The following is a 27562-nucleotide window of genomic DNA, read 5'->3' as shown; positions in this document are numbered from 1 at the left end:
ATGGATATCTAAGCTCGGTCATTCTCAGGAACATATGAAAACCCTAAACGCCATTTACAATTTGAGGGAAGAGAGGTTATGATATGAGGCGGGATACGTTTCAGGTTTACCTGCCACGGACAGTGTCGTCCTTGACCGTTTACAAGACGAGCATCTGGCTGCCGACAGCGATGGCAGCAGTGACCATGAAGAAGAGCTCGATGCCGGCTTCCTTGACGTAAAACTTGACCAGGCGAACTCTGCTGGCCATGTCGAATGAGCGCCAAGCCTCGACGAAGAGGCTCTTGCGCCCAGCACGGCTGTCCAGAGAAAGCATGTTGACGGCACCATTGAAGGTACGGTCGAAAGGAACAATGGTGTTGGTGTCCTCAGGCAAGAAACTGGCCTCGATGCGGGTAAGGGTGACGGTAGCAGGAAGGAGGATGAGGACGTTGAGCATAACAAAGGCAAGAAGAGACATGGCACCTCGGACGAGCAAGTACTCGTTGTCCATGTCGTTGGTGATCTCGGGGCCGACGAAAAGGAACATGGCGAGAGGCAGACCGTAGGTGGCAAGCTCGGCAATGGAGTGGACAAAGGTGGGCAGAGCCAGAGCACGCCATGTCTTTCTGTCAGTCTGGGAGAGACGCTGAGCCCAGGTCAAGGGCGAAGGCTCAGAAACGACAGCGTGGGTCCAGACCATGTGGATGCGAGCGCACAAGACGCTGGCAGCAATGTTGGCGAGGATACGGCCAACAACAGGCAGACCAGTGAAGGCAGCAAGGAACATGGCGATGAAGTTGACAGACAGCGAGTGAACGAGGTTGTAGATGAGCGCAGAGCCAAGGCCTCTCCAGCGAGCTCTGAAGCCTCCGACCGAGACGAGGTGTCTGATGGTCTTGCGAATGCTGGACGTCAAAGGGATCTGGTTGATGACCATGACTTCCTCGTCGATCAAGCGGGCCTTGTCCATAGAAGCGTCAGAGCCCTCTTTCTCATCGACAGCGAGAGTACGTGTCTCAACGACGGTAGTTTGGCGATCCTCGATCATGGCCAGACTGGCGACAACTCCTCCGATAGTGTATCTGACCTGTTATCATGTTAGTGACTTGTCGACCTTCTTCAGACAATAGTCTACGTACCGAAGCCAGGATGAAGACAAACAGGGCAACAGTGAGGCCGACAGGAAGCAACTCGAGAGGGTCGATTTCAGCTACGACTGTCTGGCCAGACTCGTTGATGCTCACGGCTTCGAAGCCGCGACGGACCAGGTGGTGGAGCACTTCTCCGTGCATGGTGCTGAGGGTGGTTGGCTTATCGAGAGGTGGTGTATGTGATAATTGACGAAGACAAATGCTTCGGTGTGGTTTGATGATAGGGAAGGAGCGATGGGCTTGCCAGGACGGCTGATGGCAAAGGAGATAACAAGAAGACGTTCAGGAAGGCGCTGGCGTCAGTTGGGTGGTTCAGGCAACAGCCCGCCTTGATCCGTGGCGCAGGCGTCGGATGGGCGGCAAAGGAGCCTCTATTCTTGTCTCGATGCTTGGCACTATCCTATCTCCACAGTTTCACTGTTGCCAACGGAACAACCGCGCGACTCCTCGTCATACATGATACAGCATGCGCACTGCCTCGTGTTCCGGACCATTCAAGTCGACATCGATGACGGACAAATCAGTGGGGCGCTTAAGAAATGTGCTGTTTTCAATATTCAGGCTTTGTTCGCCAACCGATGTTGGTGCACTCTAGAAGCTACTCTTCCCGACCGTGGTGCCAATTTGCTACAACGTACTCGGAGTAGACACCGAATCTGCTGTTGTCGAGACAGAAATAGGAGACACAAACATTCAACAGATACTCCGTTCGATTACGGGCCTTTCTAACACAGCGCTTCGGGGAGTCTCACGATCATGAAAGCTCTCAGGAGAACAAGTAAAGACTGCGGAATACATCTCAGAAGTCGCGAGAAGAATCTTCTCATTCTTGGCTTAGTCCTTCCATGATACCATCCCGATCAAATCTATTTGCCATTCTTTCCAGGCCTGCTCAACTCGTCTCAAGCTCCACCCCTCCAATCGTCTTAGATTTGATCTTTCCATCATGCTTAGGATACCTGAGTGTCTCATCACCTCTCTTTACCACTATCTCTTCGGCATACTCCAAGCTTAGTTGGCTTACCGTATGTTTGAACCACGATCTGATCATGATTCCATACGGAGTCGATGTGTTGATCGTCCTTTCCGAGCTCCATTCGTTCAACTCCGTCATTGTAAATAACCTTTCTAGGGGTAGAGGTAACCGTGGGCATTGATGTCAACGGCTTAGATTGTTGGACTTGTAGGTTTCTGTCGATCTCGTTGGCCTCGTTGATTTCGTTCTCTTCACCATATCCATCGACCGCCCTGACCCACTCTCCAGCTCGGTCGTTCTTATCATCGCTTGAAAGCTCTGTGATTCGATCCCCTGCTTCTTGCTTTTGGTATTCTGGTTCCATCCCCATCTTACGCCTGAACCCATCCACGAATTCTTCCCTCCCACGTCTTCATCTAGGCGTGTCAGCGTCACCGTACAGATCTTGCATGTCTCTTTCCATTTTGCGAGCAGAGCGGCGGAGTTCCTCGTCTCTCTCTGCAGATCTGGGAGGGGCAGAACGTCCACGTCCGGGACCTTGACCCCTAGGTGGTGGACGTGTATGATCAGGCTCGGGTGCACGTGCATGTTCCTCAGCGGCAGGTCTGATGTCTTGCTTGCGAGACCTGACGTGAAAAGCATTTCCAGGCTCATTCTGTTTACCATTCCAGATCTTTTTGATCACCCACCAGATGATTCAAAGATTCTCGTAAAAGTTCAGGAGGTAATCCATGAGGGAGTACATAAGGAAGTCCACGATCGATCGAGCCGTCCAGTTCATCAGCCTGTGCATCGTCCACAGTACCCAGAACAGCAGTCTCCCAGCAACAATAGCAGAAGCAATGACAGCAAAAGCGATAGAGGCACCAGCATACATTGCTATCTTGACCTTATACCTCATGGTGACCGTCAACAACACTTGCGACAGCACCAGATTGACCGTCGTCACAAAGTAATCGAAGCGTGGACAGTAGGATCGCAACTCTGCGAATATTTCTTGCAAGAACTCGGCTCCATAGTCGACGACTTCGCCTCTGTTGTAAGGTGAGGCTGGGAAGGTGGCTTGATATATCGTTCTGATGACCAGCAAGGTCATACAAAGTAACCAGACGAGGAGGATGAAGCGCAAGATTGTGTACAACATGGTTGCGAGACTCGAGTAATGCCCAAGACGTATCGAGAAGTTATGTCTGTTTCGCGGACTTTGACATGCACGAAACGTGAGTATCTGGGTAGAGTCATGAGATACCATCGATCGACATTTCTTTGTCTGAGAGCCGCACTCGGTCAGATTGAGGGTGGCTTTCTTTGTGATGCTAAAACCCGAGTCGCGGTGCTATGAGTATTCATCCGCGTCGGCTTTGTTTCTTTGTCTTGAGATCAGACATACATGAGACAATGGGGTTAGTAGAAGACTATGCCGCTGACAAAGAGGCAATCAACTCTGAGATCGTAGCAAAGTTGAGCAATAGTAGTGATGCACTCTCTATATACAGTAGCAGCAAATGGCAAACTCCAAAACCCCGTTGCTGCTCCATCCATCACCGTGAAACCAAATGAAGAAAGCTACCATGCTATGCTATGCTATATTTGTCTATATGCTTTCCTCAAGACTCAGCTTGCACAGCGACAATTTTGTGAATCTGCCCATTTCTCACTTGCTCTCCGATGACAATGCCCTTACCATCCGGACTCTTCTCAACCTTCGACAACTCAACGCCATCAGGGACAGCCTCGGCCCATCCTCTGTATCCGTCTTCGAATATCTCTTTGCCAAATGGTGCGCAAAGGTCTGCGGCGTCGAGCCATTCATTGTCGACGGTCCAGACACCACCGCGACCGCCACGGGCGTCGTACCAACGTTCTCCGCCGATGGCTGCTTCGGAGGCAATTTCCTTGCTGGTAGACTTGGAAAGGTATTGTTTGAGAAGTGGTCGTGCGTAGGGGTAGAACCACATTGACTCCCAGAGTTCGCGCATGTTGGTATCTGGAGCTGTGAGAAGTTTCGAGTCTGCTTTCGTGTTGTCCTTGGCTTTCGGTGGCAGCATGGAGATCAACGAGGGCACTCGTTGAGACCTCGGGTTGGTGAATAGGGGAACGTCTGTCCAGTGCAAATCGTAGGGAAGTTTTTCTTGTTTTTGAATCAGGACTGCGCTGGTAGAGTTGAGGTGGGGTGTCGAAGTGTGTATGATGAATGGATCTTGCAAGGTCTTGAAGGTCTCGGGTACAGGGAAGCTGGGGTGTTCTGACAGCGGGATGACACTATCGGCGACATGCTGAGCTGAAGCTGGGATGGTCTGGAAGATGGTAGCCCTATAGTCAAGACCCATACCAAGGTCCTGCTTGGCTGCAGCAAGATCCTCTGCCATCTTTGTCTTGATCTTTTTGTTGGATGGTAACACATTACGCGTGAACCATGTCTTCAACTCGCGCTGCTCTTTGGCCTGGGATGTGCGAAGGTGCCCTTGCTGTGCAAACATGGTGTTGAAGGTATCGCGGTCTGTACGCTCAATGCGAGTGTTCTGCTCCGATGCTGTTTCGAACAGATGACGAAGTCCTGACCCAGATCCAATTGCAAGATTGCTGTTCAGAAGCGTCTTTTGCTTTCTCTCGGGAAGTCTGAATCTGCTGAGGAATCCGTTGTGCGGTTGTTCCACGAGCTGATATTCTGCTGCAAAGAACACCGATTGATTGAAGCGCTGCAACTTCTGCTTACCCGCTGTCTTGACAGGTATGTCACGATACTTGCTACCCAGCTCCACGTTGACACGTTTTGTCTGTGCATCGTACTCGGCTAGGAGAGCCTCTGAGGGCAGCTGGAAAACAGTGCTCTCTCCGTCAACAATGGCAATAGAGTCTTGAGCCGAGATGCGATTTTGTTGTGACAGATATGCGGTCACGTCTGCCAGACCGTAATCGAGCCAGAAATCTCCTTCCTTGGTCTCATTGGGTGGGGAGGGTCTGTATCCAATCAAAGTTGGAGTCGGATAGTCCAACAGGAAAGATGACAGTAAACTCCGACAGACATTACTCGTGATTTTGGGTGCATGGATCAGAAGGTGAAATTGAGGGTTCTCCTTCTTGAGTCCGCTAGGTGCAGTCGAGGTCTTTCCGGCTTCCAGCTCTATCGTAAATTCCGATGGCTCCAGCACAGATGGCGGCTTCCACATGAAATCATTCTGTGGTCGACCTGAGATTTTGTTGTAGAGCTTCGACCGCGCGTTGGGATCCGAGTTGGCTTGCCAGATCCAGAAAACAAGCAAGAATGAAAATGTTCCGATGATGAGGCCCCTCCATCGAGGAGCCTGGGCTAGATTCAGGAGGGCCTGTTTGTATGCAACATGTCCACCGCGTCCTGCAGCTGGCGTGGCTTGCCCCATCTTTGTGCGTTGTATGGTGAAACTTCTCACCAGAAAGTCGTCACGGCAAAGCAGTCAAAGAAACAGAGGTACTTAATCAATGAGATCGATTCGGCGCATGGGAGGATAACGAGTGAGTCCTTGAAAGCGAGTGACGATGCGTGAGTTGACGCGAGAGGAGGTGGCGGGTTGCAGCAGATGTCACAGGTTGGTGTTGCACGTCTTGCGCGTCCCGACTTCCCAGCAGAAACCTGAAACGCCGCAGTCGAAGATCGGTCGAAACCCCGAAAGAAAGCTTGAACGATGCACGACCGCCTCAAGTGCAGATCTCTGCAGATAGACCACCCACAACGGGATTGTTCCACAAGCCATTTATCATCTTAATACTCAGCGAAACTGGCGCATCGGCCTGTTTCCTGTGGTTGCGGTAATCACTCTTTACACAATTTCGAGAATCTTCCTTATCTCTATGCGCGTTTGAGGCTCTATTGGCTGTTTCGTTCCCATCTTGTGCCGGACTCGACCCATGCAAGATGACGAGGTCAGCGCTCGTGCAGCGGCACAGAGCGACACGATGATGCTGACAGCTTGGAAGACTGATATGAAGATCGCCAACTTACCGAACGTGCTTCAACACAACAATCAACGTAAAAAATAGAAATAGTTATCAATTGATGCTAATTCATACCATAATGACGCGAGGAATAATTCGATGTGAGCCATAGTGTAGACGATTAGACGTTCCTTCATTAGGTCCGGGCTCCAGACGTCCTTGAAGCGACCTGTGAAGGAGAAAATGGGACGACCAGAGTTGCAAGCCCTTGACCTCGTGACAAAGCGTCGAAGAATGCTCGTTGGTTGCCCATTGACGTGTACATATATTATCAACAGCTATCAAAGAATGTGGTGATGCACACAATAGTGGATACATCTTGCTGATACTTGACGCATTCATCTCTCGCTTATTAGTTCGTGTTCGCTTATCACGATGATCTCAAGAATGTTGTTGTGCCTCCAACCCTGCGCCTCTCACAGACTTATTGTCTCCAACGGTCGTCACGATATGTATCGCTCATATCTGCCCTCTCGAGGAGGCGTATCGTCTATAGTGAACGTACCATCTGGTCTCATACGTCTCAAGAACGCCTCCCTCTCTGCTTCCATACCATTTGTGATTGGATCGATGACATTTTCGTTGGACACCGCTCGAGCTGTGCGTCTTCTTTGGACCGCACTGATAGCAGCAGCATTCCTCAGGTCGAGGTTGGGTGAGTAGGGACTAGACGGTTGCGAGTTCGTCGTGTACGGCTGTGGGCTAGGCTGTTGGAACGCAGGGTATGTGTTGCGATGAGCGTTTCGAGGTGGGACCAGAAGCGACTGTTCCGTGGCCGAGCTCCTGGCATGAGTACGTACTGTTTCACAAGTGGCAGGCGCCACAGTGTCGGTACTGGGTTTGAATCGATGGCGGAGGTCTGCGGGCGTCTGAGGTTGCAGGCTAGCTGGCTGCTCATCATCATAGACTCTCACCTTTGGAGTTGCGTGAGGTCGAAGGCTGGGACCAGGCGCGTGAGCAGCTCTTATTGGCCGCGCCAGCTGTTGACCTGGAGTGCTTTGTGGAAGGTCAGGCAAATCTCCAGGGGGCGAACTGTTTACCAGGGCGGTGTCAATCCTAGGGTTTGAGTTCAGAGACTGGTTAGATGGCGACGTCGAGAATGGTCTGATTGTTCCGCTCTGACAATCAGCCTCTACATCTACGATTCGTGCCGCTATCCCGAGGTGACGCAGAGGCTTGCGATCAAAGTCGCGTTCTCGTTCATCGATACTTTGCCCGTCGGTATGCGACGACATTTGACGACTGTAGTTCGGGGACCTAGTCTCGCCCTCACCAATCTCCTCGTCAGAGTCTGAGTAAAACACACTGCCACTCAAGAGACGCCCGTCTGTGGATGTCGCGCCAGAGGCACACTCTAACGAAGATTGTGATCTCGCTGATTGATCCGTAGACAACCGCCGCAACGCTTGAGTCAGTAGATCCAGGGGTGAGTGCGATGGGGGGAGTCCGCTACTCTGGTTTCCAACACTTCCACTAAGCAGGGAAATTCGGCTACCAGCATAGGAGGAGCGGACACTGCCTACATTGATGATCCCATGACCATCCCAGCTTCTAGCGCCAATGGAACCATGTCTTGAAGCCTCGTTGGGGGCGGAAAGCATGGGCGTATCGGAGAAGCTGCTGCCAGAGGCTCGAGATGATACGGAGTGTTGAGATTTCGTAGCTGATGAGAGCCAAGATGGAGGATGCGGCGTATTGTTGATCCTCAATTCCCTCGGTGGAGCGAGAATGCCTCTTCTCTGAGGTATGCGTTCGCGTTGTGGAATGAATAGGCTGTCCGGTCTTGATGAATCGGATTGACCGGCCAGTGAGGGGAAAATGGGATAACGGTCCATGACTGAGTCTATCGAGGATGCAGCTGGTGGTCTCAGATGGCCGCCGGTCCGACGAGCTGCCCTGACTGATGGCCTTCTAGGCATCAACGATCCTCGAGGGCGCGGCATCGGCCTAGGCCTTGTTTGATAATTCATTCCACCACGACCGACTGTAGCACTACCGGACATAGACGGCCTTGTCCTGAGTGTCCCTCCTCGACGATATACAGAGGCGATATTGGCCCGGTGCTGAGGATCAACTTCCTGAAAGGGAGAACCAAGATGTTCGCGAGGAGCAAAAGAGACAGCGTTTGGATTCTGTCCTCTTCGAGAAATAGTCGTCGTCCTTGGATCGGAGTCTCTTTGAGGAATGTGACTGGGAGCTTGTCGAGAAGGCTGATGTGGATAGCCAGCACGAGTATCTAGGCTGTAGCGAGATCTGACAGGTGCAAGGAGGTTGTTCGGATGATGGCGATAACCGTCGGTCGTTCCAAAACGGTGATGGCCTTGTGTTGGCCGTGGCTCAGGGTCGATGGTCACAAGAGCAGGAGGATCGTAGCCAGATACTTGAGTGATGATGGGACTGACCTCTGCTATATGGACAACCCGAGCAACGGACCTGAAAGCTGTAGAGGCGGTGTCGTCAGAATCACTGTCTTCAGCAGAGTCAATTGACTCGTAGACGGCAAACTGCGGAACATGGCGGTTTGGATCAAGCTGAACGAGGCTCGCATCCCTCGATCTTTGAGCGTCTTCACCAAGGTTGTAGTGGGGCTGTGGCGGAGTGCGGGTATTCTGTTGTTGGTGATGGATATAGGCCCAGTCAGTCTGGGCAACAAGGGGATGCGAAGCCTGCTTGAGCTCTAGGCGTTGCTCCACCTGATTGACATCAGCCATTCCAAGAGGGACTCTCGATGGACGATTGCGAAGCATAATGTATTCTACAAAGGCATGAGTACAGGTATGAGGGAAGAATTTTGCAACAAGCAGTGTTGAGACTGGCAAGTGTCATTGTCCTGAGCGCAGCATTGAGCTGTCTAGCATTTTTCACTGGAGACATGGGAAGCAACGATTGAGGCAGGTGCGACCAGATTGTGCATCCATCAAAGGTGGGGAGAGGGTCTGGAGACACATATCCTCAAAGATCTGACGTCTGTACAACAAGAGTACAACAATGTCCCTGATCTAAGAAAAGAGCAAGACACTCAGCCAGTGAGGCGGAGTGAGGCGCATGTCGTCGAAAGCCAACATGTGCGTCTTTCTATATCGAAGGCACGCGCACGAACAGACATGCAAGGAGAGCAGACAGCAACGGCGCACATGTTGATCGATGAGCGAGCCCAAGACGCGCATAGTCAACAAAGACAGCTGTTGTGTTGTCTCAGAGCAGTGGGATGAGTTCGTGTGGAACATGGATTCAGGAGAGAAGCAGACAGGATTCATCAGGTCGACTTGAACTACGTTGCTGGCCCAAGCTGGAGGCGGTCCGTGCGGCATACAAGTGCGAGAGGATCTCAAGTCGTCGACTTGTTGGATGCAGCTGGCACCAATCTCTGTCTCGTCGGTCCTCTTTGTGCTTGCATGCAAAGACGAAGCCTCCTGTCTTGCTGATCGTGTCGTCCTCGTGTTCCGTGTAGCACACACGACCAGTCGACCATTCCCTCGGATACACCGCATATCTCGTAGCCAGACAGACTCGCGCCTGGTCGTGTCTGGCCTTGGCTTGGCCTAGTCACTCGTCCCCGACGAAGCATCGTTATAGCCAAACTATGAACGGCGACCTGAGTCTGTCGCGCTCGCTGGGTGGTCTCCGCATAGCCAACCCCGACAGCGACGACGACGACAACGACCAACAAGTTCCCATCTCCAACCGGACGCTCCCAGCCCAGACGCAGTTGCATACACCGCCGCCCACCACCTCGACCGCTCGCTCGCCCAACGACGTCGCTGCGAGCCCGAGCCGGCAACTGCACTCTGCCCACTCGACTCCCGATGACCGACCCACCATCTCGTCGCAGTCGTCGGGCAGCACCATCACCAACCTTAATCACTCGCGTGGCTTGTCACAACTCTCATCCATACACCAACCTGATCAGGACTCGCACTCCCAATATGCCGCTTCGTTCCACTCCAACGCTCCGTCACATTCGGACTATGATGCAGGTCACCTAGCCTCCGACCCCTATAATTCCTCCAGACCCTACCGTGCAGCCTTAGGCGACGCCGACCAAGGCTATCGCCAACGCTCAGGCTCATACGAGGCTCAGCTCCCTCCTTACCCTCAAAACTCCGCCCGCATGTCAAACATGTACACACACCAGAATGCCTCGAGTAATTCCGCCATCTCTCAGGCTTCTTCATATAGGTATCGAGATGACGCCCCCTCTCAGTCTGGACTGGCCAGGAGCGCTTCACGAGCCGCTGCCGCTGCCATGGCTGGTCATCCTCCTGTCCGCTCTGTAAGCCGGAGTTACCGTGGTCCCGACGGCCAAAATGTTATGCCACCCAGAAGAAGCTCCCAGCGTATTACCTCTGGATACGGCCATGGCCCTGCTGGCTCTGTATATAGTGTCGAGGGTGGCCCGCTGCCCAGCAGCGAAGAGTGGAAAGAGCGCGGCGCCGCCGTCGCTACCAGACAAGAAGTCGATCAAAACGGAAGGCCGGTATCCAAGATCGTTAAGAAGGGTGTCAATGACTTCCACTTCGGCCGCACTCTGGGAGAGGGTTCGTACAGCACAGTCCTTGCAGCAACCGACCGTCAGATTCACCGCGAATATGCCGTCAAGGTTCTTGACAAGCGCCACATAATCAAAGAGAAGAAGGTCAAATATGTCAATATCGAAAAGGACGCTCTCAACCGACTCACCGAACACCCTGGTATTGTCCGTCTGTACTATACATTCCAAGACGAGCGATCGCTGTATTTCGTCCTCGATCTCGCCAACGGTGGCGAGCTACTAGGCCACCTAAAGAAGATGGGTACTTTCGATGAAGAATGCACTCGTTTCTACGGCGCTCAAATGCTCGACTCCATAGCGTACATGCACTCGAAGGGTATCATTCATCGAGACCTAAAGCCGGAGAATGTTCTGCTCGATGAACAAATGCACACCAAGATCACTGATTTCGGAACCGCCAAGATTCTCGATATCAGGTCCGCGGGCGGCACTGGTACCGACGGTCCCGGTTCTGGCGATCCTATGGATGGCGCTGAACAGGAGAGGGCAGTTTCGTTCGTTGGTACTGCAGAGTACGTCAGTCCAGAACTTCTGACCGATAAAAATGCCTGTAAAGCAAGTGATCTCTGGGCCTTTGGCTGCATTCTCTACCAGCTACTCGCCGGTCGACCGCCATTCAAAGCTAGTAACGAGTATCAGACATTCCAAAAGATTGTCGCACTGGACTATCGTTTCCCGGACAATTTCCCTGCAGTGGCGAAAGACCTCATTGAAAGACTGTTGGTCCTTGATCCCTCCAAGCGTTTGCCTATCGAACACATCAAAGCGCACTCGTTCTTCGAAGGTATCCAATGGGGCAAAGGTTTGTGGAAGCAAAAAGCACCACGGCTCCGTAGCTACGTGCCTGGTCCTTCTCAATCTCAGCCCATCAGACTTAACGGTGGAGACCACATGAGCTCAGCTCCAGCTCCTACCATCCCAGGTATCCCAACGGCGCCCATGTCGCATGCAACTTCACCTCCAACAGCTCCCTCCGGTCTACAGGTGCCTCGGCCACAACTACGAGCTATAACTGAGCTGGCCCCTCCCAGTCAGCTGGATATCGACTGGTCGCCTGTGCTGACACGCAACAACGAGCGAATCATCAAGTTGGGTAATCTCAACGTCATTTCTTCTCCAGCTGCGCATAGTCCCACGTCAAAAGGCGGCGAGGAAGCATCAAAGAAGTTTTCGAGATTCTTCGGCGGTGCAACAACCAAGAAACGTCAACGACTCGTTATGATAACTTCCAGTGCGCGAGTCATAATAGCCGCTGCTGGCGGCGATGAGAAGAAGGCCAAACTTGAGCTCAATCTGCTCGCCAACGGCACAACCTGCAAACCGGTCCAAGATAGCAAGACCGGGCTGACCGCCTTCTGCATCAACACAGTAAGTACCACGGTTTTAATAACAATGATCCAAAAGCTAACAAGGTTCAAGCGCGACAAACATTTCTCGTTTGAAGATCCTCGAGCGACGACATCAGATCCGGAGGGCTCCAAGTACTCCACCCAAGAGTGGCTGGAGGCCATTGACCGTGCCAAGGATGTCGCACAGTCGCAAGCCATGGCAAACTCGTACTCGGGTGAGTCGCAGTATGGCGATCTGGCATCGACCATGTCTAGCCCCACCAGTGCGAGTGGTGGTGATGGTGGCGGTGAACAGCAGTCAATACACTCTGTTCGGAACACCCTCCGCAAGGATCCCGGAGACAACGAGAGCGTCAAAAGCAGAAAACCACGTTTCAGTAAACGGCACTCCAAGAGCGGACTGGCGGCTGTGTTCTAAGGAACCTCACCTCTCAGACCTCTCCTCTTTCTGGATAAAGCTGCGACATTATAACCCACCAACACACAACTAGCAACTATTACAAAACAATAGCCCGCAGAGCTCAAGCAAAAAGAGCCTGGGGCGACTGACTGTACATGACTTTGATTCGCTCTGGTTACAAACCTTCATGACCTTTATGACGAGGACAAAATGCCTCTGGTGTTTATCGCAAGCCCTTTTCCTTTGAGCCTCATCGATTTTGTCTTCCTGCATCATTGCAAAATCCATATCCCCGTTCTCTGATCGAGACGCAAGCGAATATCAAAATTTTCCATTTCTTCCTGTCTTTTCTTCCTATACCTCTCTTACATGTCAGCGAATGGGAACTTGGCGGATTGCGAGGGTTGTTGTGTCTCTATACTGCAATGGTCAAGATTCTCTTGACTCTATAAATTTTACATTCCAGCGTTTCCTTGCTGATGTTACCATGTATGCATATGGATCAATCAGATGAGTCGCAGTAAGATCTTGAATCCGTTCTTGAATCTTCTGGGCGCTCCGTGTTCACAAAGGAGTGTGCCCGTAGGATGGTTTATTGTTTCAGTATGACACAGACGACGATATACGGCAGCCAAAGTATGGCTTTTGAGCGCTGTGGCTTGTGTATAGCAATTGTTAGACCGGAAGAGGGTGATGGTTGGCTTCAGGCTGTTGGTTGCTTGGGCGGCGACGGAGGAAACAGCAACATAAAGCCGCCAGCTGCGGACGGCAAGGCAGTAGTGACTTGAGTATTCTTGTTTCATTGCTCAATCTCATCTTGTCATCTATACTAGACTGTTCCATTCCTGACAGCAGTACTTGATTCTATTTGAAAGATTATAATAATTGTCGTCGTCGTTGCAGTGAAGTCGAAACAAAACCCCGGGCTTTCACATGTTTGGAGGGGCATCGAGCTTTTGCGCAACAACCAAGCAGCGGGCCTTCGTAAATTGAAGACAACGCATGACACGCGCTTCTGACCGTTGGCCGCGCTTCATTTGCTGACTTCGCCTTTGAATGCGCATCAATCCTCGTCTTGGTGCCAGCTCTCTTACAACCAAACACATCACCGACATTCCAGCAGCACGAGCCGACGACGCAGGGCCTTGATGGTATTGCATCGCACCACGCCTCATTGTTGTGAAGCCACAGTCTTGTCAGGATCATGGTGAAGGCCGATATCAAACGAAATTACTATGCCGATTTGGAACTGCCTACTGTACGTCTGCTCGCAACATGTGAGCTCAGCGACAGCAGCTGACACCGACACCAGGATGCCTCTGTCGAGGATATTAAGAAGGCATACCGCAAGCTCGGTACCACTCCCTCTGCTCAACAAAATAGCTCACGCTGACACATAGCAGCGCTAAAGTATCACCCCGACCGCAACCCCGGCAAAGAATCAGAAATCGTTCCAAAGTTCCAGGCCATTCAAGCCGCACACGAGATCCTCCACGACCCAGTGTCCAAGACCCGATACGATGCAGACCGCAGAAAGGCAGGCCTGGGCGGTGGTGCTTTCACCAAGCCCAATGTGCCACCGAGGAGCTCGGGAACGAATCCCATGTACCAGACCAGATCCGACTTCCCTCCGCCGCCGAGACGTACACCCAACCCTACTAGCACATGGCGTAGCACAGCTGCCGGCGCCTCAGGTGCCGACCGATTCACAAACTTCCCGAAACCCGCTCCTACAAGCAAGAAGAACCCGGCAGACCCTGCAAATGTCTTCAATGCATGGCAGAACATGAAGTCACAGACGGCGGGTGCATCGCCGCAGCCACCGCCACGACCAACACCCAAGCGTCCAGTACCAAGACCTCCTCCCAGGCAAGACACTCGCTATCCCACCGAAGAGGACATTCGGGCGGGCATGAACTACCGCGAGGCTCCTCCCAAGCCTGCGGGTGGATACGGTGGCTTCCGCTCTGCCTGGGCCGAACACAACAGTGCTTCTGGCACTCCGAAGAAGGATGGCTTTGATCCCACGTCAACTGGCGATGAGGGCCAGGCAGGCAGTACAGCCAACTATTCATCGTCCAGGAGAAAGTCTGCCGACCCACCATACTATCCACCTCCTCCACCGCGCTCTGCTTCGCAAAAGGATTACTCCGATGTTCCTGCTGGAGATGCTCGCACTAGAACAAGCTACGCGGCCGAAGATACCCGGCGCACAGCGAGCACTCCCCATGTGCCCGGAGCCGCGGGAGCATCATCACAGTTCCGTCAGTCGACACGTAAGGCGGGTACTGGTACTGCCAGGAAACCTTTTGTCGTCTACAGCTCAAGCGATGACTCCGAGACTGAAGATGACTCCGCTTCCACTACTCCTGACACTGCACAGAAGAACCCCCAACCGACGACTACCGATCAGCCCGCTGATGCATTCGCACGCTCTTTCACTCGTCCTAAGAAGACACCCAATCCGCCTAGCCGACAGTTCAAGAATGGCGTACCGTACAAGGCTCCAGGCAAGGCCGGCGGAAGCACCAACTCCGATCCAGACGCGGCAGAGAATGCTGGCGAAAAGGACAAACCAACAATGTATGCCAACCATTTCTCTACTCCTCCTTCCAAAAAGCAACAGAAAATGCCCTCCCCTGTTCATCCTTTTGGGAGAAACTACCAACACAACAAAAGCCCCGACTCGATTCCTCGATGGGCTGTTCCGTCCTCTGTTCCTCCTTTCAAACGGAGCCATTCGGCCGCTCAACGCGCCTGGGTAGACCTGACCAACTCCGAGTCGTCTGTGAACGTGGAAAAGAGTCAACCAACTTTTCGCAAGAGACCGCAGCAACCCCCGCCCATTGATGATGATCTTGTCGACTTGACCTCCGATGACAATCCCATACTCAAATCACCTCACAAAAGAACTTGTTTCACCAAAGACGATGCTGCTGATTTGTATCGTTTTTGACAATCGTTCATCACACTCGTCCGATGCTGACATATTGTCCAACAGATTTACGATGCCCATTCATGCTGACACTTTCAGACCAAACATGGCTAAAAGCCGCAGCGAAGACAGCATCAACACCTCGTTCGTACCCGAACAGTGGGCCGGTGACTTTACCAGTAACAATGTTTTTGCTGCCGCCCAGGCCGCTACTGGTCGCAAATCTTCTACACCCTCACGCAAGTCGTCGAGAGGCTTCCGCCAACCATCGAGGACCAACACTGTTCATGAGACGTCTGCCCAAGAAATGCCTGTTGATCCTACCATGGACCCTACGATGCCATCGCCGCCTCCGCCGCCGGCCAAATACTCACCTGAAGAATGGGCAAAGCACTTCCAGGACGCATCCTGGGCATTTGATCCCAACACACTCCGTACTTCCTCGCCTGGTAAGCCAGAGTCGAAAACAGCCTCTAGGAGTAACTCGGCTGCAGTGAGGAAAAGCTCGAGAGTTGCCAATAAGATTCCAATCAACACACCAAAGCCCGCAACGGTAGCAGATGAAGTAGACGAGAACACCGCTCGAACACAATCACCGGACGAAATGGACGTTGACGACGCACCACCAGCGAGCACACCGACTGTACCTCAACCCACCACTACACAGGAACCTCGCATCTACCCCGTCGACACCTCTAATCTCCGCCAATCCGACTCCGAAGCAAAGGCAAGCGAAAACTCAGGCTTCAACGTCAAACTCGACGACCTCGGTGCCGCAGTGGATCCCCAACCATCTCAGGGTCTAGACGGTCTGTCCGACATCAGCAGCACTTTGCCGTTCACCTCTAAAGCCTCTACCACCATTCCCACCTTTACACCCCAGAACCTGGTGCTTCCCCCCTTACCTCGCGCCCCTTCTACTCCCACAAAGCTCTCCCGCAGCTCATGGTCAACCTACTGCACCACCTTCAGCATCTACCTCGACAAATTCAACAAGTACAATGCAGTGATTGTCGCACACTTTGCTTCTCGGCAGGAGTTGGCTGCAAAAGTAGTCAGAGCGGGTATCAGAGCTCTAGAGGCTGTGGGAGAGGCCAGTACCGGCGAGGGCTTCATGAGTTATGCACAGGGCGTCAAGGAAGATGAGAGAGTGAGGGAACATTGGATGGTCGGATGTGAGAGACATGGGGAAGCGATTAAAGAGTTTGAAGCGGTCAGGGAAAGGGTCAGGAGTTTGAGTTTGGGGGCTGGGTTGCCTGAGAATTAGATGAGGCAGGAGAGGCTTGGACTGACCTTTGATGGGCAGCTCTCTTTGGCGTCTAGAGGTCTTTTTGGCTGATTCTCTCGGCTACCCTTTTTCTTTCGCATGGTCGAAGTTGTTTTCATCTTTTGTTTTGCTTGGGTTGGCCGTTCCGAGATGCTCATTCAGGGGAGGAGAGTAATGGAACATAGACCTTTGCTAGGGCAACAGAGAAGATATCGTGTCTTTTCCACTTGGGTAGTCCGGTAGCATAGAGTACAGGATGTTACCGCGTCTATCTTCTTTTGGCAAGAACCAGATGTTTTGCAGTTTACTGTTCCACAGTTCTTAGTTTCGGCTCAGAAGATCGCAGAAAAGCAATACTTGCAAACTGATTACATAAAAAAAAGGGGGTATCTCCTGCAAAAACAATACGACCTCGCCTTTTCGCTCCCTTCGGAGAACTTTAGAACTCCTTGGCAGTGACGAATGACTCCAAAGGCGGTCTCACGCTTCCTTGGGCGCTGTTGTCCTCAGTCCTACCTTTGCCCTTGAGACCCATCACTGTCTCATAAACACCAACACCTGGCTCATCAACAATAATGCCATCCTCTTGTCCATCCAAAGCACCTACACCCTTGCCCGTAGCAGGTCTCGAGCTCTCGGCCACAGACTCATCATCAGTCCTACCCATAGGCCTTACATGAGCCGCAGAATCTAGCGTCACTGTACTAGCGGTAGCAGCTTCATTCTTGAGTTTGAATGGATAGGCGACTTCACCATTGTGAGGGCGAGCGCTGTTGTTGCTAAGAAAGGTGTTTTCCGAGCCGGGGACCTTGGTGTGCATGCCATAGGGCGCGAGATGTGCTTCGTCGTCTGTGATGGCTTCTTTACCTTTAGGCGAATCTTTGGCTGGTACCGGTGGTGGTGGGATAGATGATGAGGTGGTGGGTCGGGAGCGAGGACCGGCTTGACCAAGGTCTGTGATGGTGCGATATCTGGGACTCATGCTGCGGTCGAATGTGGGTCTAGTTTCCATGGAGGGTGAAGCTGCTCTTGCGGCTGCTTGGTCCAGATCGCCTTTGGCAGGTGTAGCGCCGGCTTCTGGCACCACGACTGACTGAGTGGGCGCGCGGTTAATCTTTTGTTCACGGCCGAGAGTGTCCTCGTCGTGTTTGGATCCCCATCCTGACCACATGGCAAGACCCCACGATTTACCCTTGCGTGCTTTTTGACCTGGCATATCCTTCTTACGGCGTCCAGCTAGAGCGGTGGGCGGTGGGACTTCTCCGGCTCCGAATGTATCGTAGCCCTCGGCTATGTCCTTGATGCGTTGTTTCTGTATCGCGCGCTTGTCTTTGCCATACTTCACATCCCAATCAGCCTTCTTTGCGATCCACTTCCTAACAGGACCAGGCTTGATCATGCCGATAGTATTGGGGTCCAGGTGCAAACATGGCAAGTCCTCTTGTTCAGCAAGCGGGTAAGTGACACCGTGTCTATCGACTCTCTGCCGTACCATATGGTCTTTGAAGGGGGGCAGAGGATCACCAGCCTTGCCCACAGATCCAGACGCGGTAGTAACGATATGAGCACGGATCGGAGTACCTAGAGCATCTGGAAATTTCTTGTCCACGGTTCTACCACGGTCGCTTTCGTCTCTGGATGGGTCGTCGCTCTCCTGGCTGGATCTAGTGCTGATGATGCTGATTGCATCATCGTCAAGAATGGTGATTGCTTGGTCTTGAGCACGAGCTAGTGCCCAGGCACCAAATTGTGCGACACTGCGATACATGTACTTTGCAGGTCGAGTAAAACTGAGAGTATGCGGGACGTGGCAGAGATCATCCCAAACCTGCAGAACAACATGGGTTGGCGGATACTTGTCTACAATTTTTCGCTCAGGGTCGAACTCGTCCATGACCTTTTTGTTGGGAAGGTAGGCAGGTGGATTAGCGGCCTTGTGGGCGATGTAGATTTGCTCGTCACGCAAGAGCTCGCCACCGCCTGTCTGAATGAGAAGAGGCGGTAGACCGCCGAGAGATGGCTGCATCACAGGTGAGACCATGGGATGTGCGAGCATGTCGTTGGTCGTATACATCTGGATCTGATCGGTGAGTTCGATGAGCTTGCCATCCAATTCAATAGACAGATGCTCGCCGCCCGGAATGCTCTTAGCACGTGGGCGCATTGCTCTGTCGTATTTCTCGTCCTCGGGTAAATCATTCACGGAGAAGCCCATGGTTGCTTCTCGTTCGAGCTTCTTCTTTTCCTCTTTGGACCTCCGGGGTGGGTTGGGATCCGGGGATTTGAGCTCTCTCATGTCGTTGGCGTTTGGAGGTGGCCACGCCATCGACGGTCTGTGATGGAAGCCGTTGGCGGGAATGTAGTCAAAATTGCCCTCTCCAGCCACACTGGGGAAGGAGTGGGTAAGGTCGACCCAAGGAGATAGGAGCAGGGCACCAGCTGGAAGAGGGATGCCCTGGTCGCGAAGGGTGACGAGCATGTTGATGACCATGCCACCACCAGCTGAATCACCACCCAGAAGGACAGTCGACGGATCGCATTGCTCAATGACATGGAGGTAGGCGGCGATGCAATCGTGCAGACCGCATGGAAAGGGAAATTGAGGAGCAAGGCGGTATCTTGGGGCAAATAGGCGAGCCTTGAGCTTTCGAGCGTGTCGTTGCATCTGGTAGCGATGTTCGTCGACCGAACCGAAGTAGTAGGCGCCGCCATGAACGTAGAGGATAACGCGATCGCTCTTGTTGTCGGCAGCGACTCGGTCGTTGTAGTCCTGGCGCATCTCAATCCACTCGCCCTTCAAAGCAATCTCAGGTCGTCTCCATTGCCACCATTCCTGACCTCCGACTCTTTGCAAGCCTGCGGGACCAAGTTGCGCTTTGACGAGCTGGGCAGAACGTTTGAGATGAGCCTCTGAGATGGGGACTTCATCGAGTTTGACCCAGGTGGGACTCGGCACCCATTGGCCCGTAAAGGCCTGGATATCTTCGACAGTGTGTTGTGATGCATAAGAAAGGAATTGGCGAATCAGGCGCAAACCTTCGTGGTACGAGACATGGGCGGTAGGTTTTCCCTTGAGCGGCTTGCGGTTGAGGTACTATCAATCGTGTCAGTACAGTCGACTGAGTATGGCGCAATGACTGGCCAAGACTTGCATGGGAGAAGAAGGTCTCAATGACTGAGGGGGTGACATCGGCAGCCACGCCGAGAGTACTCAAGACCATGGCTGATGTTGTTGATCAAGAGGCTCCTTTGTGATGAATGCGATCCGGTTGCCAGTAGTCGTGGTCATGGACGCATAGCACCTTGGTCAAAGGGAGGCGGACTTGGTGCAGGGAATTGTTTACGCAGCAAAGTCCGAAACAGAGACTCGGAGCTCATGCATGTGAGGCAGGAGCCGTCTTGTCTATATTTGTTTCGAGCAAGCGCAACCGTCCAAACAGCGGAGATGGAGCCTCCCGCACACCGCCGATCGTGACGCTGGTGGCGCGCTCCGCCGTCCCCAGGGTCCACCACCACCCACCAACCTCCTCCGAAACCTGGAGAAGAGGCGGTCCAAGCTCAAAATTTCCTTGTCAAGAGATAATTATGCCATCACTGCAAACTCGACACCAAAACACAATCATGGCAGACCAAGGTATGCAGAGTCGCCGCGATTCAAGTTTGGATCCAGTAGCTAACAGAGTGCAGAAACAATCCAATCCAAATTCGACCTCGGCATCTGGTACGCTCTGGGCCTCTGGCCTGCCCTCACCATTGCCGTCACCAGCAGCTGGGGAGGCGAGGACAGCTCCGCAAAGCGCGATTGGTTCGCCGGTGCCATCAGTGATCTGTTTGTCGAGCGTCCCGATACCGACGAATTCGACATCGAAGCCGTCTTGTTGCAGGTCATGCAGGACGAGTTCGATCTCAACGTCGAGGACGAGAGCGAAATCCCTGTCGCCGAAGAGATCATGAAACTCAGGAAAGAGACCGCCGAGGGCAACTTTGCTGGTTTTGAGGCTGTCAAGAGGAGATTCGAGGAACGTGGAGGAAAGATTCCTCAGAACCTTCAGGTTGTCGAGCACAAGCAAGATGGTGACGAGAGCAGCGAGGACGAGAGCGATGATGAGGATATCGACATGGACGATGCTGCCCCCGCTCTTGTCTCCGCGCCGCGCGAGAAGCAAGAGCCAGAGGTCGACGAAGATGGCTTCACCACTGTTGTCAGCAAGAAGAAGAGATGAGGGAATCCTTGCGTCACAATACCACATTCACGACGACAATAATGCCGATAGACTCACCTTTTCATGCATACCACTCTATGACGAACATTTTGATTGGCAAAAGTATACGAACGTAGGACGGAGTAATGGATGTTAGGTCTTTAGGTCGGTCGATCACTTCAAAGCACACGCAGAACCATCTTGATGCGTCCCTCCACCTGTGGACAGATGCCTCTGGTCCAACCCACTCCCAGTTCCTCGCCTGCCTCATACCCCATCGCATGTCGTTTGTTCAAGCCAGCCAACCGCCACCACTTTCGCATGGCTTTTCTTGCCACCATCAGTTCGTGCTCTTCAGGTGATGGTTCCCTGGCCAGCGCTGGAGCAGTCACCTCGGCCTCGTCTTCCGACGCACTGAGATCCATTTCTGCTGGTTCGATGATTTTCACTGGCGGTCTGTCCCAAATGGTACTGCTCTTTCTTCTTCCAGCTGACACGTCGACACTGGCTCTCCGGGCTGACACATCGCTGCTGTCTCTTCTGAAGGTGTGCCTGGTATCCGTATGCTCGACCACCGATCCAGCGCGTCGAAGATGCTCTTGCACTGCACTCCAGTGTTGTCCAAGTGCTGCACCCCAGTGCTTCCAGCGTCCAAGAGTCATCGATGACAGGAAGTGTTGTCGCAGAAGCATCGAAATCAGTATGCCATTCTCTTCATCGACCACAGACACAGTCCGTCCTCCGTGTGATTGTGTACGAAGACATGTATAGCCATCTGCATCAAGTCAGCGTTGCGTCTTGATTGGTCCGCGAATCTTCAATGCGCACCTCCACCTCTGACCAAGAAGTCTCGGGTTGCTAGAGTGTATTCTCGATCCATATCAAGCGGCGTTCCCCCAACCTGTACTCCGACAACTCGATCGGCACTGTTCCTGGAAGGATCAAAGGTAAAACTGATGTTGGATACCTGCGGGAAACGACCATCCAGAGCCGGATGCTTGGATACGCCGTTCCGCAGTGCTTCGAGTAGTTGTTGGCCCTTGAGCTTGATGACAACAACGGGGTCTTCGAATGGAAAGCTAGCAGTCTTCAGCATATTGTTCTCAATTTCCATTTCGTCGAAGATGATGCACTGACCAATCAACGATGTCCTTCAACCGTAAGATGCCTGGAGGATAGACTACATCGGCTCGGATCGTACCTCCAACAATCATTGCGCAGTCTGTGCCGTAGTAGTACCGCATCAGGTCTGAAACAAAATTGCCCATGTTCGATTCCTGACTTCGGACGGTGCCGCTGGTTGTTCTGACCGCTTCGATGTAGCTGAGCTGTTTGTAGTCGCTACCGGAGCACAAAATATGGGTCTCGCGTACCTTCGACTGGCGGTAGTGGTGGTCGTGACCAGATAAGATGATGTCAATCTCTGGGACCTCTTGAGCTAGTCTTGTGTCATGGGCTTCTCTCTGGTGACACAGTGCGATAATCATCTCAGCACCTTGAGCTCGGAGCTTCGGTATCAGCTCGCGCGCTGTGACGGTAGGATCGGTATGTATCAGGTTAGGCGGCAGAGAGTTGACAGCTTCGAGCCATTCCTTCTCAGCTAGTCCGATGAGTCCGATCTTGATTCCAGTGGACGACGTAAGCGTGGCGGTCTTGTGTGCGTGTCCAAGAGGAACATCTTCTCCTAGTGCTGGATCCGTCACATTGGCGAGCAGCCAGGGGAAGTTGCATTGAGCAGCAAGATACTCGAACTGAGGAACGCCCATATCAAGCTCATGGTTCCCGATGCAAGCAGCAGCAACTGGTACATTGTTCAAGATTGGAACCATATGAGCGCCTTGGTTCCACAGAATGTCAGCTTATCACGATGGAATCCTCAGCGGCTGCCTTGAACAACCTTTGGTCACACTGCTCTCCAGGCTCGGGCCGAATCCGTCTCCCGAAAAGAGCGTGATGAGCTCCGGCTGCCCTTGATACTGCGGATCTTGTCTGTAATGGTTGCACAGGCTCTGGAAGCGAGTGACACCGCCAACTGGATCGTGTTCCGAAGGCTCAAGACGATAGACATCGTTAAAATGTAACAGTCTGACTGTGGGTGTGCTTCCAGATGACATCGCTCGATCAAGTGACTGCAAAATGATAGAAGTTGGTAATGCGATGATGAGAATGGACGGGATGAATATTAGAAGAAGTTGAGGTCCTGGTTCTCAGAGATGGTGGATTTGTACTACCGCCGATGCTTCCTTCCTGTTGTAAGTTGTTTTCAGGAAGGTGCACCTGAAGACTTCGTGATCATCATCTACAACGATGATTCCATCTGAGGAGGTTCGCCCTTCCTATCTGCTTCATGAATTCTGGCATAGTCCTTGCTTCGTAGCGACAAGAGATGCTCAGAACAGTCATCCTTCCTGACGTATTCCCGGTCGTCTTGGAATCGTTTGACGAAGACGATCAAAGATTACCAAGGGTGGGCAGACTATCCGGCCCAGGCTTTAGTGCGCTCTTGCCTTTGATGTTTTGTCATATGCTCGAACACACGCGTCGGTTCAAGCGGGATGGTATGGATAGGACAACTACTCTCTGGCGTAGCACAGCAAGATCAGCACCGTTGCGGTCACGTCCCCCTCCGAGGACGAAGATCTTCCTCCTTATAAGTCTGCCTCATGACTATCCTGATGTAGCTTGGTCCAAAAATAATACATTGTCGAATGTTCTTGGAAAGCTTGATATTTGCTTGAACACATCTAGAATAAGCTTCCTCGTGTTCATTCTCAAGAACAAAGAGATCAAGAGCTTTCGTAGGTGCTCGTATGTAACACCTGAATCGTTGATCCTAATCGATTCTGCGAGAATGTGTTGATCCAGAAATGCGCGGGAGTCTAAACTACCAATCGCCACCGCTATAGTTCACTCAGGTTGAGATGACATGATTGTTTCCGAGTGCTTGCTGGTTCTCTCTCCTAGTTGTTTATTGGTCTCGAAGTGCAAGAGGCTAGAAAGCGTTGGAGGAAGTACAGAAGCTCCGATGTCGAGTGGTCGACACCAAGCTTTGAAATTTGAGCTTGGCGGCAATGCAGTGCATGGGCGCCACTCTGGGTGTTATTTCTCTGGTACTCAATATTCTATGTTCGACTCTAACTGAATCATCAGGAAAATGTGTGTAACAGATGCACGCGGCCTCTTTCGGTGACGCGCATACACTTTTGCTGCTTTGCCGGATATCCGCGCGCTGTATGCTTAAGCTGAATCCTTCGACGTAGCGTCCTACCTTCTACGAACTGAGATGGTCAAGTCAGGCAGTATCTTCAGTCGATCTATTCCTCTCTTTGTTCTCCTGAAGGATCCAAACACCACGAAATTACGAGCGACGAGCCATGTAAAAATAGTTACACAGGTAAAAAGCTGTTCCTCAAAGTAAGTATCATCAAGCCATACATGACGTCCTTGTTATACCACGTGAATATATGAGTATATCTAGTCGTTGCGGATACCTCTAAGCGTGCGTAAGCACTATGCTCAGCTATTCGTGTCTCGCCAAAGACGATCTACTACAAGTCATCGTGGTTTGGATTCCATTGATTCTGACACAACCGTTCATTGATCCATCTGCTGTACAGTATATAATAGTCTACTTGATACATTCGTCACTTTGAGGTTGTCACTCCAGATCAGACGATACGAGTTCTCATGTCTCGATGTTGCACATACAACCCTGCTCTTTCCCGTGGACAATGACACTGAGTCAATGACCCTCGATACAACTTTTGTATACATTAATTGGAATATAGAATTATCTCGATCAATCAATGGCTCAATTCCCACGCCTGCCAACATGCAGCATCGATGGTAGTCCTTGACCATGTCGCCCCACAGATATCAGCTCATCACGCAGTCGGGCACCAATCGGCTATCACGAACGTGACCAACCTGCAGCAGAAGGTCGACCTGACTTGATACTTTGACGGAACAATCGAATGGCTCAAGTGGCCTGGTTCGCCTTGCTTGCGTCACCTTAGCAATCACCCTACATATCTTCCTCCCTCCAGACCCAGCCCATCTTTGATCAGCAAATCCACGTTCTTGAGCATCACATACCTCTTGACCAAGTGCCGACCGTTCAAAAATCAAGTCTCAACGAATGCAAGCCGAAGCATCATGCGCCGTCTGCGGCGCACCGCCATCCAAGAAATGTCAACACGAAGACGAAAGGTTGAAAAGAGCCTTGGACCAAGCAAGTCACCGCTGGATGATAAGCGTCGAGATACGACAGATAAAGCACGTTTAATCGCACCCACAATCAAACCTCTCAGTATTAACGCTCCCGCTTACAGACACTGGGCACTTAGACACGCTCGCGAATGGATAATCCACACTTTCAACCAGATGGTCGACATCCGAAAACAACAATACGAAGCACACCTAGCCACAGTACCATACTTCGACCTCTACAAGATATACTCTGGACGCCCACCCATCTCAGCACCTCAAATGCACCAACTGCGCATGCAAATGGCGACTGCACAGAGCGCATATCAAAGAGGTATAGATGAGGATTGGAAAAACAGTCTACAAAGATATCCAGAAGTGCTGGATTACTATTTCAATCTCGTGGAGTTCAAGTTGCCGAATGAGAAGAGTGTTGCGGTTCAGGAACCTGTGTTTGGTGGCGGAGTAGATCCTGAGATGAAGAGGAGGGAGTCGAAGGGGAGGAAGGGTATGCCGCCGATGCAGCCGCCGCCTATGCCTGGTGAGGCTTTTATGATGCCACCGCCGGGAGGGCCGTATCGCATGGCAGGCCCAGGTCCGGGTCGAATGTTGTGAGATGGTCAAGTGAATCGTTTCTAAGACTCTGGAGGCCTGTCACCAGGTCTAATGGCTTGTATATATCCTGTTCAGGGCTTCGGTGGAGGACGGACGAACGTCGCGTCCTTCATGATGTGACCTCGATGGAAGTTGATAGCCGACCGAACATCTTGGCCTCTGAAGTCTCGATGTGTTTGGCTCGTCATCAAGATCTCTGTCATAAGATCACAACGGATATATCGACATCAGGCAGTGCAACGATCGGGTATGCATGACTGTGACCATAGTAAACCATGCTTGTCGGTGTTGAAGGGCGCAATCGGCTCCAACAAAGGCGTCGTCGTCGAGAAGACAGCCGAGGCTTGCTCAAACGACGGGCATCTCGGACGGAACTGCCCCGCGATCTCCACGCTCCACCTCGGTGAGCACTTGCGCCTTTCATGTGATGTTCCGTTCCTCCATTCTTTTTGTGATACCCGGATTGTTCTCTTCTTCGTCTCTGCAGATCTACAACAAACCCATACACAATGTCATCCGCAGCTCTTCGTAATCCTCTCGGTCGCCTACCGCTCTCTGCTCGCCAAACATGCTTCAGCAGCTGTAGGCAATTCAGCTCCTCCACATCCCGGGCAAAGGAGATCCAAGACGCATACATTCTCAGTGCAGTCAGAACCCCCGTCGGAGTTGTACGTATATTGCAGACCTGCAGGGCTTCGAAGTCAAACTGATAAAGATCGTTCAGTTCAATGGAGCTCTCTCGTCGGTATCAGCACCCAAACTCGGCTCCTACGCCATCAAGGAAGCCATTGCCCGTTCAAACGTCCCCAAAGAGCACATTCGCGATGTCTACATGGGCCAAGTTTTGCAGGGAGGTGCCGGTCAAGCACCAGCAAGACAAGCAGCCATCTTTGCTGGCCTCGATCCCTCGGTAGAAGCGACAACCATCAATAAAGTATGCGCCTCGGGCATGAAGGCCGTCTCAATAGCCGCCATGAAGATCCAGCTCGGATTGGCTGAAGCACAAGTTGCTGGAGGAATGGAAAACATGACCCAGGTCCCATACTACCTGCCACGATCATCTCAACTCCCGCCGTTCGGCAACATCAAGCTCGACGACGGGTTGATCAAGGATGGTCTGTGGGATGTATACAACCAGATTCACATGGGCAACTGCGCCGAGAAGACAGCCAAGGACCACGGAGTCACTCGTCAAGAGCAGGATGATTACGCTGTTCAAAGTTACAAGCGCGCACAAGAAGCCTATAAACAGGGACTCTTCCAGGAAGAGATTGTTCCAGTGACAATCAAGGGCAAGAAGGGCGATACAGTCGTGTCAGAAGACGAGGGTGTGTACAGACTCAAGCTTGACAAGGTGCCTACCCTGAAGCCTGCCTTTGACAAGTCTGGCTCGGGTACCGTGACAGCTGCCAACAGCTCGGGACTGTCAGACGGAGCCTCGGCATTGGTTCTTGGTAACAAGGAGTTGGCCAAGAAGTACGGCAAAGGCAACAAATTGCTCGCACGTATCGTAGCAACGGCAGACGCAGCAACCGATCCCATCGACTTCCCGATCGCACCCTCCAAGGTCGTCCCTATCGTGCTCGAAAGAGCAGGCATCACCAAGGATCAGGTCAAGGTGTGGGAGTTCAATGAGGCCTTCGCCGCGGTAATCAAGGCAAATGCCAAGGTACGTCTGAAATCGTGAGAGTAATTATTGACCATATACTTACCCTAGACCAGATTCTCGGACTTGGTAACGACAATGTCAACCCCAGAGGCGGAGCAATCTCGCTCGGACACGCATTGGGAAGCTCAGGGTCAAGAATCTTGGTGACGCTGCTGCATCAACTCAAGAAGGGCGAATATGGCTGTGCTGCCATCTGCAACGGAGGTGGTGCAGCGACGGGTATCGTGGTGCAAATGGTCGATGCAGATGAGCTGTGATGTAACTTAGCAAAAAAAAAAGATGGCTG

At 52.2% G+C, this 27562-nt stretch overlaps 11 protein-coding genes across 11 annotated transcripts; 5 read left to right on the top strand and 6 right to left on the bottom strand.

Moving 5' to 3' along the window:
- Positions 1-139: 139 nt before the first annotated feature.
- On the bottom strand, positions 140-1274 carry M436DRAFT_83304 (uncharacterized protein; the record flags this gene model as incomplete). Its single annotated transcript, XM_013570562.1, has 2 exons — positions 140-1069; positions 1122-1274. The coding sequence occupies 2 exons, from the start codon at positions 1272-1274 to the stop codon at positions 140-142; spliced, it is 1083 nt and encodes a 360-aa protein (XP_013426016.1).
- A 1247-nt stretch (positions 1275-2521) lies between these two features.
- M436DRAFT_83303 (uncharacterized protein) lies at positions 2522-3253 on the bottom strand (the record flags this gene model as incomplete). The annotated part of the gene is made up of 2 exons (XM_013570561.1): positions 2522-2764; positions 2915-3253. 2 exons carry the CDS (start codon positions 3251-3253, stop codon positions 2522-2524), a joined length of 582 nt encoding a protein of 193 aa, XP_013426015.1.
- Positions 3254-3716: 463 nt separating this feature from the next.
- Positions 3717-5489, bottom strand: M436DRAFT_83302 (uncharacterized protein; the record flags this gene model as incomplete). Its single annotated transcript, XM_013570560.1, has 1 exon — positions 3717-5489. One exon carries the CDS (start codon positions 5487-5489, stop codon positions 3717-3719), a length of 1773 nt encoding a protein of 590 aa, XP_013426014.1.
- A 1035-nt stretch (positions 5490-6524) lies between these two features.
- Positions 6525-9217, bottom strand: M436DRAFT_74111 (uncharacterized protein; the record flags this gene model as incomplete). The annotated part of the gene is made up of 3 exons (XM_013570559.1): positions 6525-6553; positions 6587-8836; positions 9178-9217. 3 exons carry the CDS (start codon positions 9215-9217, stop codon positions 6525-6527), a joined length of 2319 nt encoding a protein of 772 aa, XP_013426013.1.
- Positions 9218-9664: 447 nt separating this feature from the next.
- M436DRAFT_50770 (Pkinase-domain-containing protein) lies at positions 9665-12400 on the top strand (the record flags this gene model as incomplete). The annotated part of the gene is made up of 4 exons (XM_013570448.1): positions 9665-10058; positions 10157-10203; positions 10247-12001; positions 12053-12400. The coding sequence occupies 4 exons, from the start codon at positions 9665-9667 to the stop codon at positions 12398-12400; spliced, it is 2544 nt and encodes an 847-aa protein (XP_013425902.1).
- Positions 12401-13586: 1186 nt separating this feature from the next.
- On the top strand, positions 13587-16584 carry M436DRAFT_50074 (uncharacterized protein; the record flags this gene model as incomplete). The annotated part of the gene is made up of 4 exons (XM_013570331.1): positions 13587-13640; positions 13695-13737; positions 13786-14965; positions 15384-16584. 4 exons carry the CDS (start codon positions 13587-13589, stop codon positions 16582-16584), a joined length of 2478 nt encoding a protein of 825 aa, XP_013425785.1.
- Positions 16585-17698: 1114 nt separating this feature from the next.
- Positions 17699-19678, bottom strand: M436DRAFT_31850 (alpha/beta-hydrolase; the record flags this gene model as incomplete). The annotated part of the gene is made up of 1 exon (XM_013570314.1): positions 17699-19678. A coding segment is annotated over one exon (1980 nt), but the record flags the coding sequence as incomplete, so codon positions are not given.
- A 583-nt stretch (positions 19679-20261) lies between these two features.
- On the top strand, positions 20262-20807 carry M436DRAFT_50518 (pre-rRNA processing protein; the record flags this gene model as incomplete). The annotated part of the gene is made up of 1 exon (XM_013570402.1): positions 20262-20807. A coding segment is annotated over one exon (546 nt), but the record flags the coding sequence as incomplete, so codon positions are not given.
- Positions 20808-20965: 158 nt separating this feature from the next.
- On the bottom strand, positions 20966-22900 carry M436DRAFT_50166 (Metallo-dependent phosphatase; the record flags this gene model as incomplete). The annotated part of the gene is made up of 4 exons (XM_013570342.1): positions 20966-21561; positions 21615-21865; positions 21924-22623; positions 22681-22900. 4 exons carry the CDS (start codon positions 22898-22900, stop codon positions 20966-20968), a joined length of 1767 nt encoding a protein of 588 aa, XP_013425796.1.
- Positions 22901-24924: 2024 nt separating this feature from the next.
- Positions 24925-25607, top strand: M436DRAFT_74104 (uncharacterized protein; the record flags this gene model as incomplete). The annotated part of the gene is made up of 2 exons (XM_013570558.1): positions 24925-24995; positions 25118-25607. The coding sequence occupies 2 exons, from the start codon at positions 24925-24927 to the stop codon at positions 25605-25607; spliced, it is 561 nt and encodes a 186-aa protein (XP_013426012.1).
- Positions 25608-26191: 584 nt separating this feature from the next.
- On the top strand, positions 26192-27533 carry M436DRAFT_18617 (thiolase; the record flags this gene model as incomplete). The annotated part of the gene is made up of 3 exons (XM_013570309.2): positions 26192-26275; positions 26332-27276; positions 27330-27533. Coding segments are annotated over 3 exons (1233 nt in total), but the record flags the coding sequence as incomplete, so codon positions are not given.
- Between the last annotated feature and the right edge of the window lie 29 nt (positions 27534-27562).

The sequence above is a fragment of the Aureobasidium namibiae genome (genome assembly GCF_000721765.1).
Source record: "Aureobasidium namibiae CBS 147.97 unplaced genomic scaffold scaffold_12, whole genome shotgun sequence".
NCBI classification, from domain to species: domain Eukaryota; kingdom Fungi; phylum Ascomycota; class Dothideomycetes; order Dothideales; family Saccotheciaceae; genus Aureobasidium; species Aureobasidium namibiae.
The sequence above is the reverse complement of the archived record's forward strand: the minus strand, read 5'-3'. Positions and strand labels throughout refer to the sequence as shown.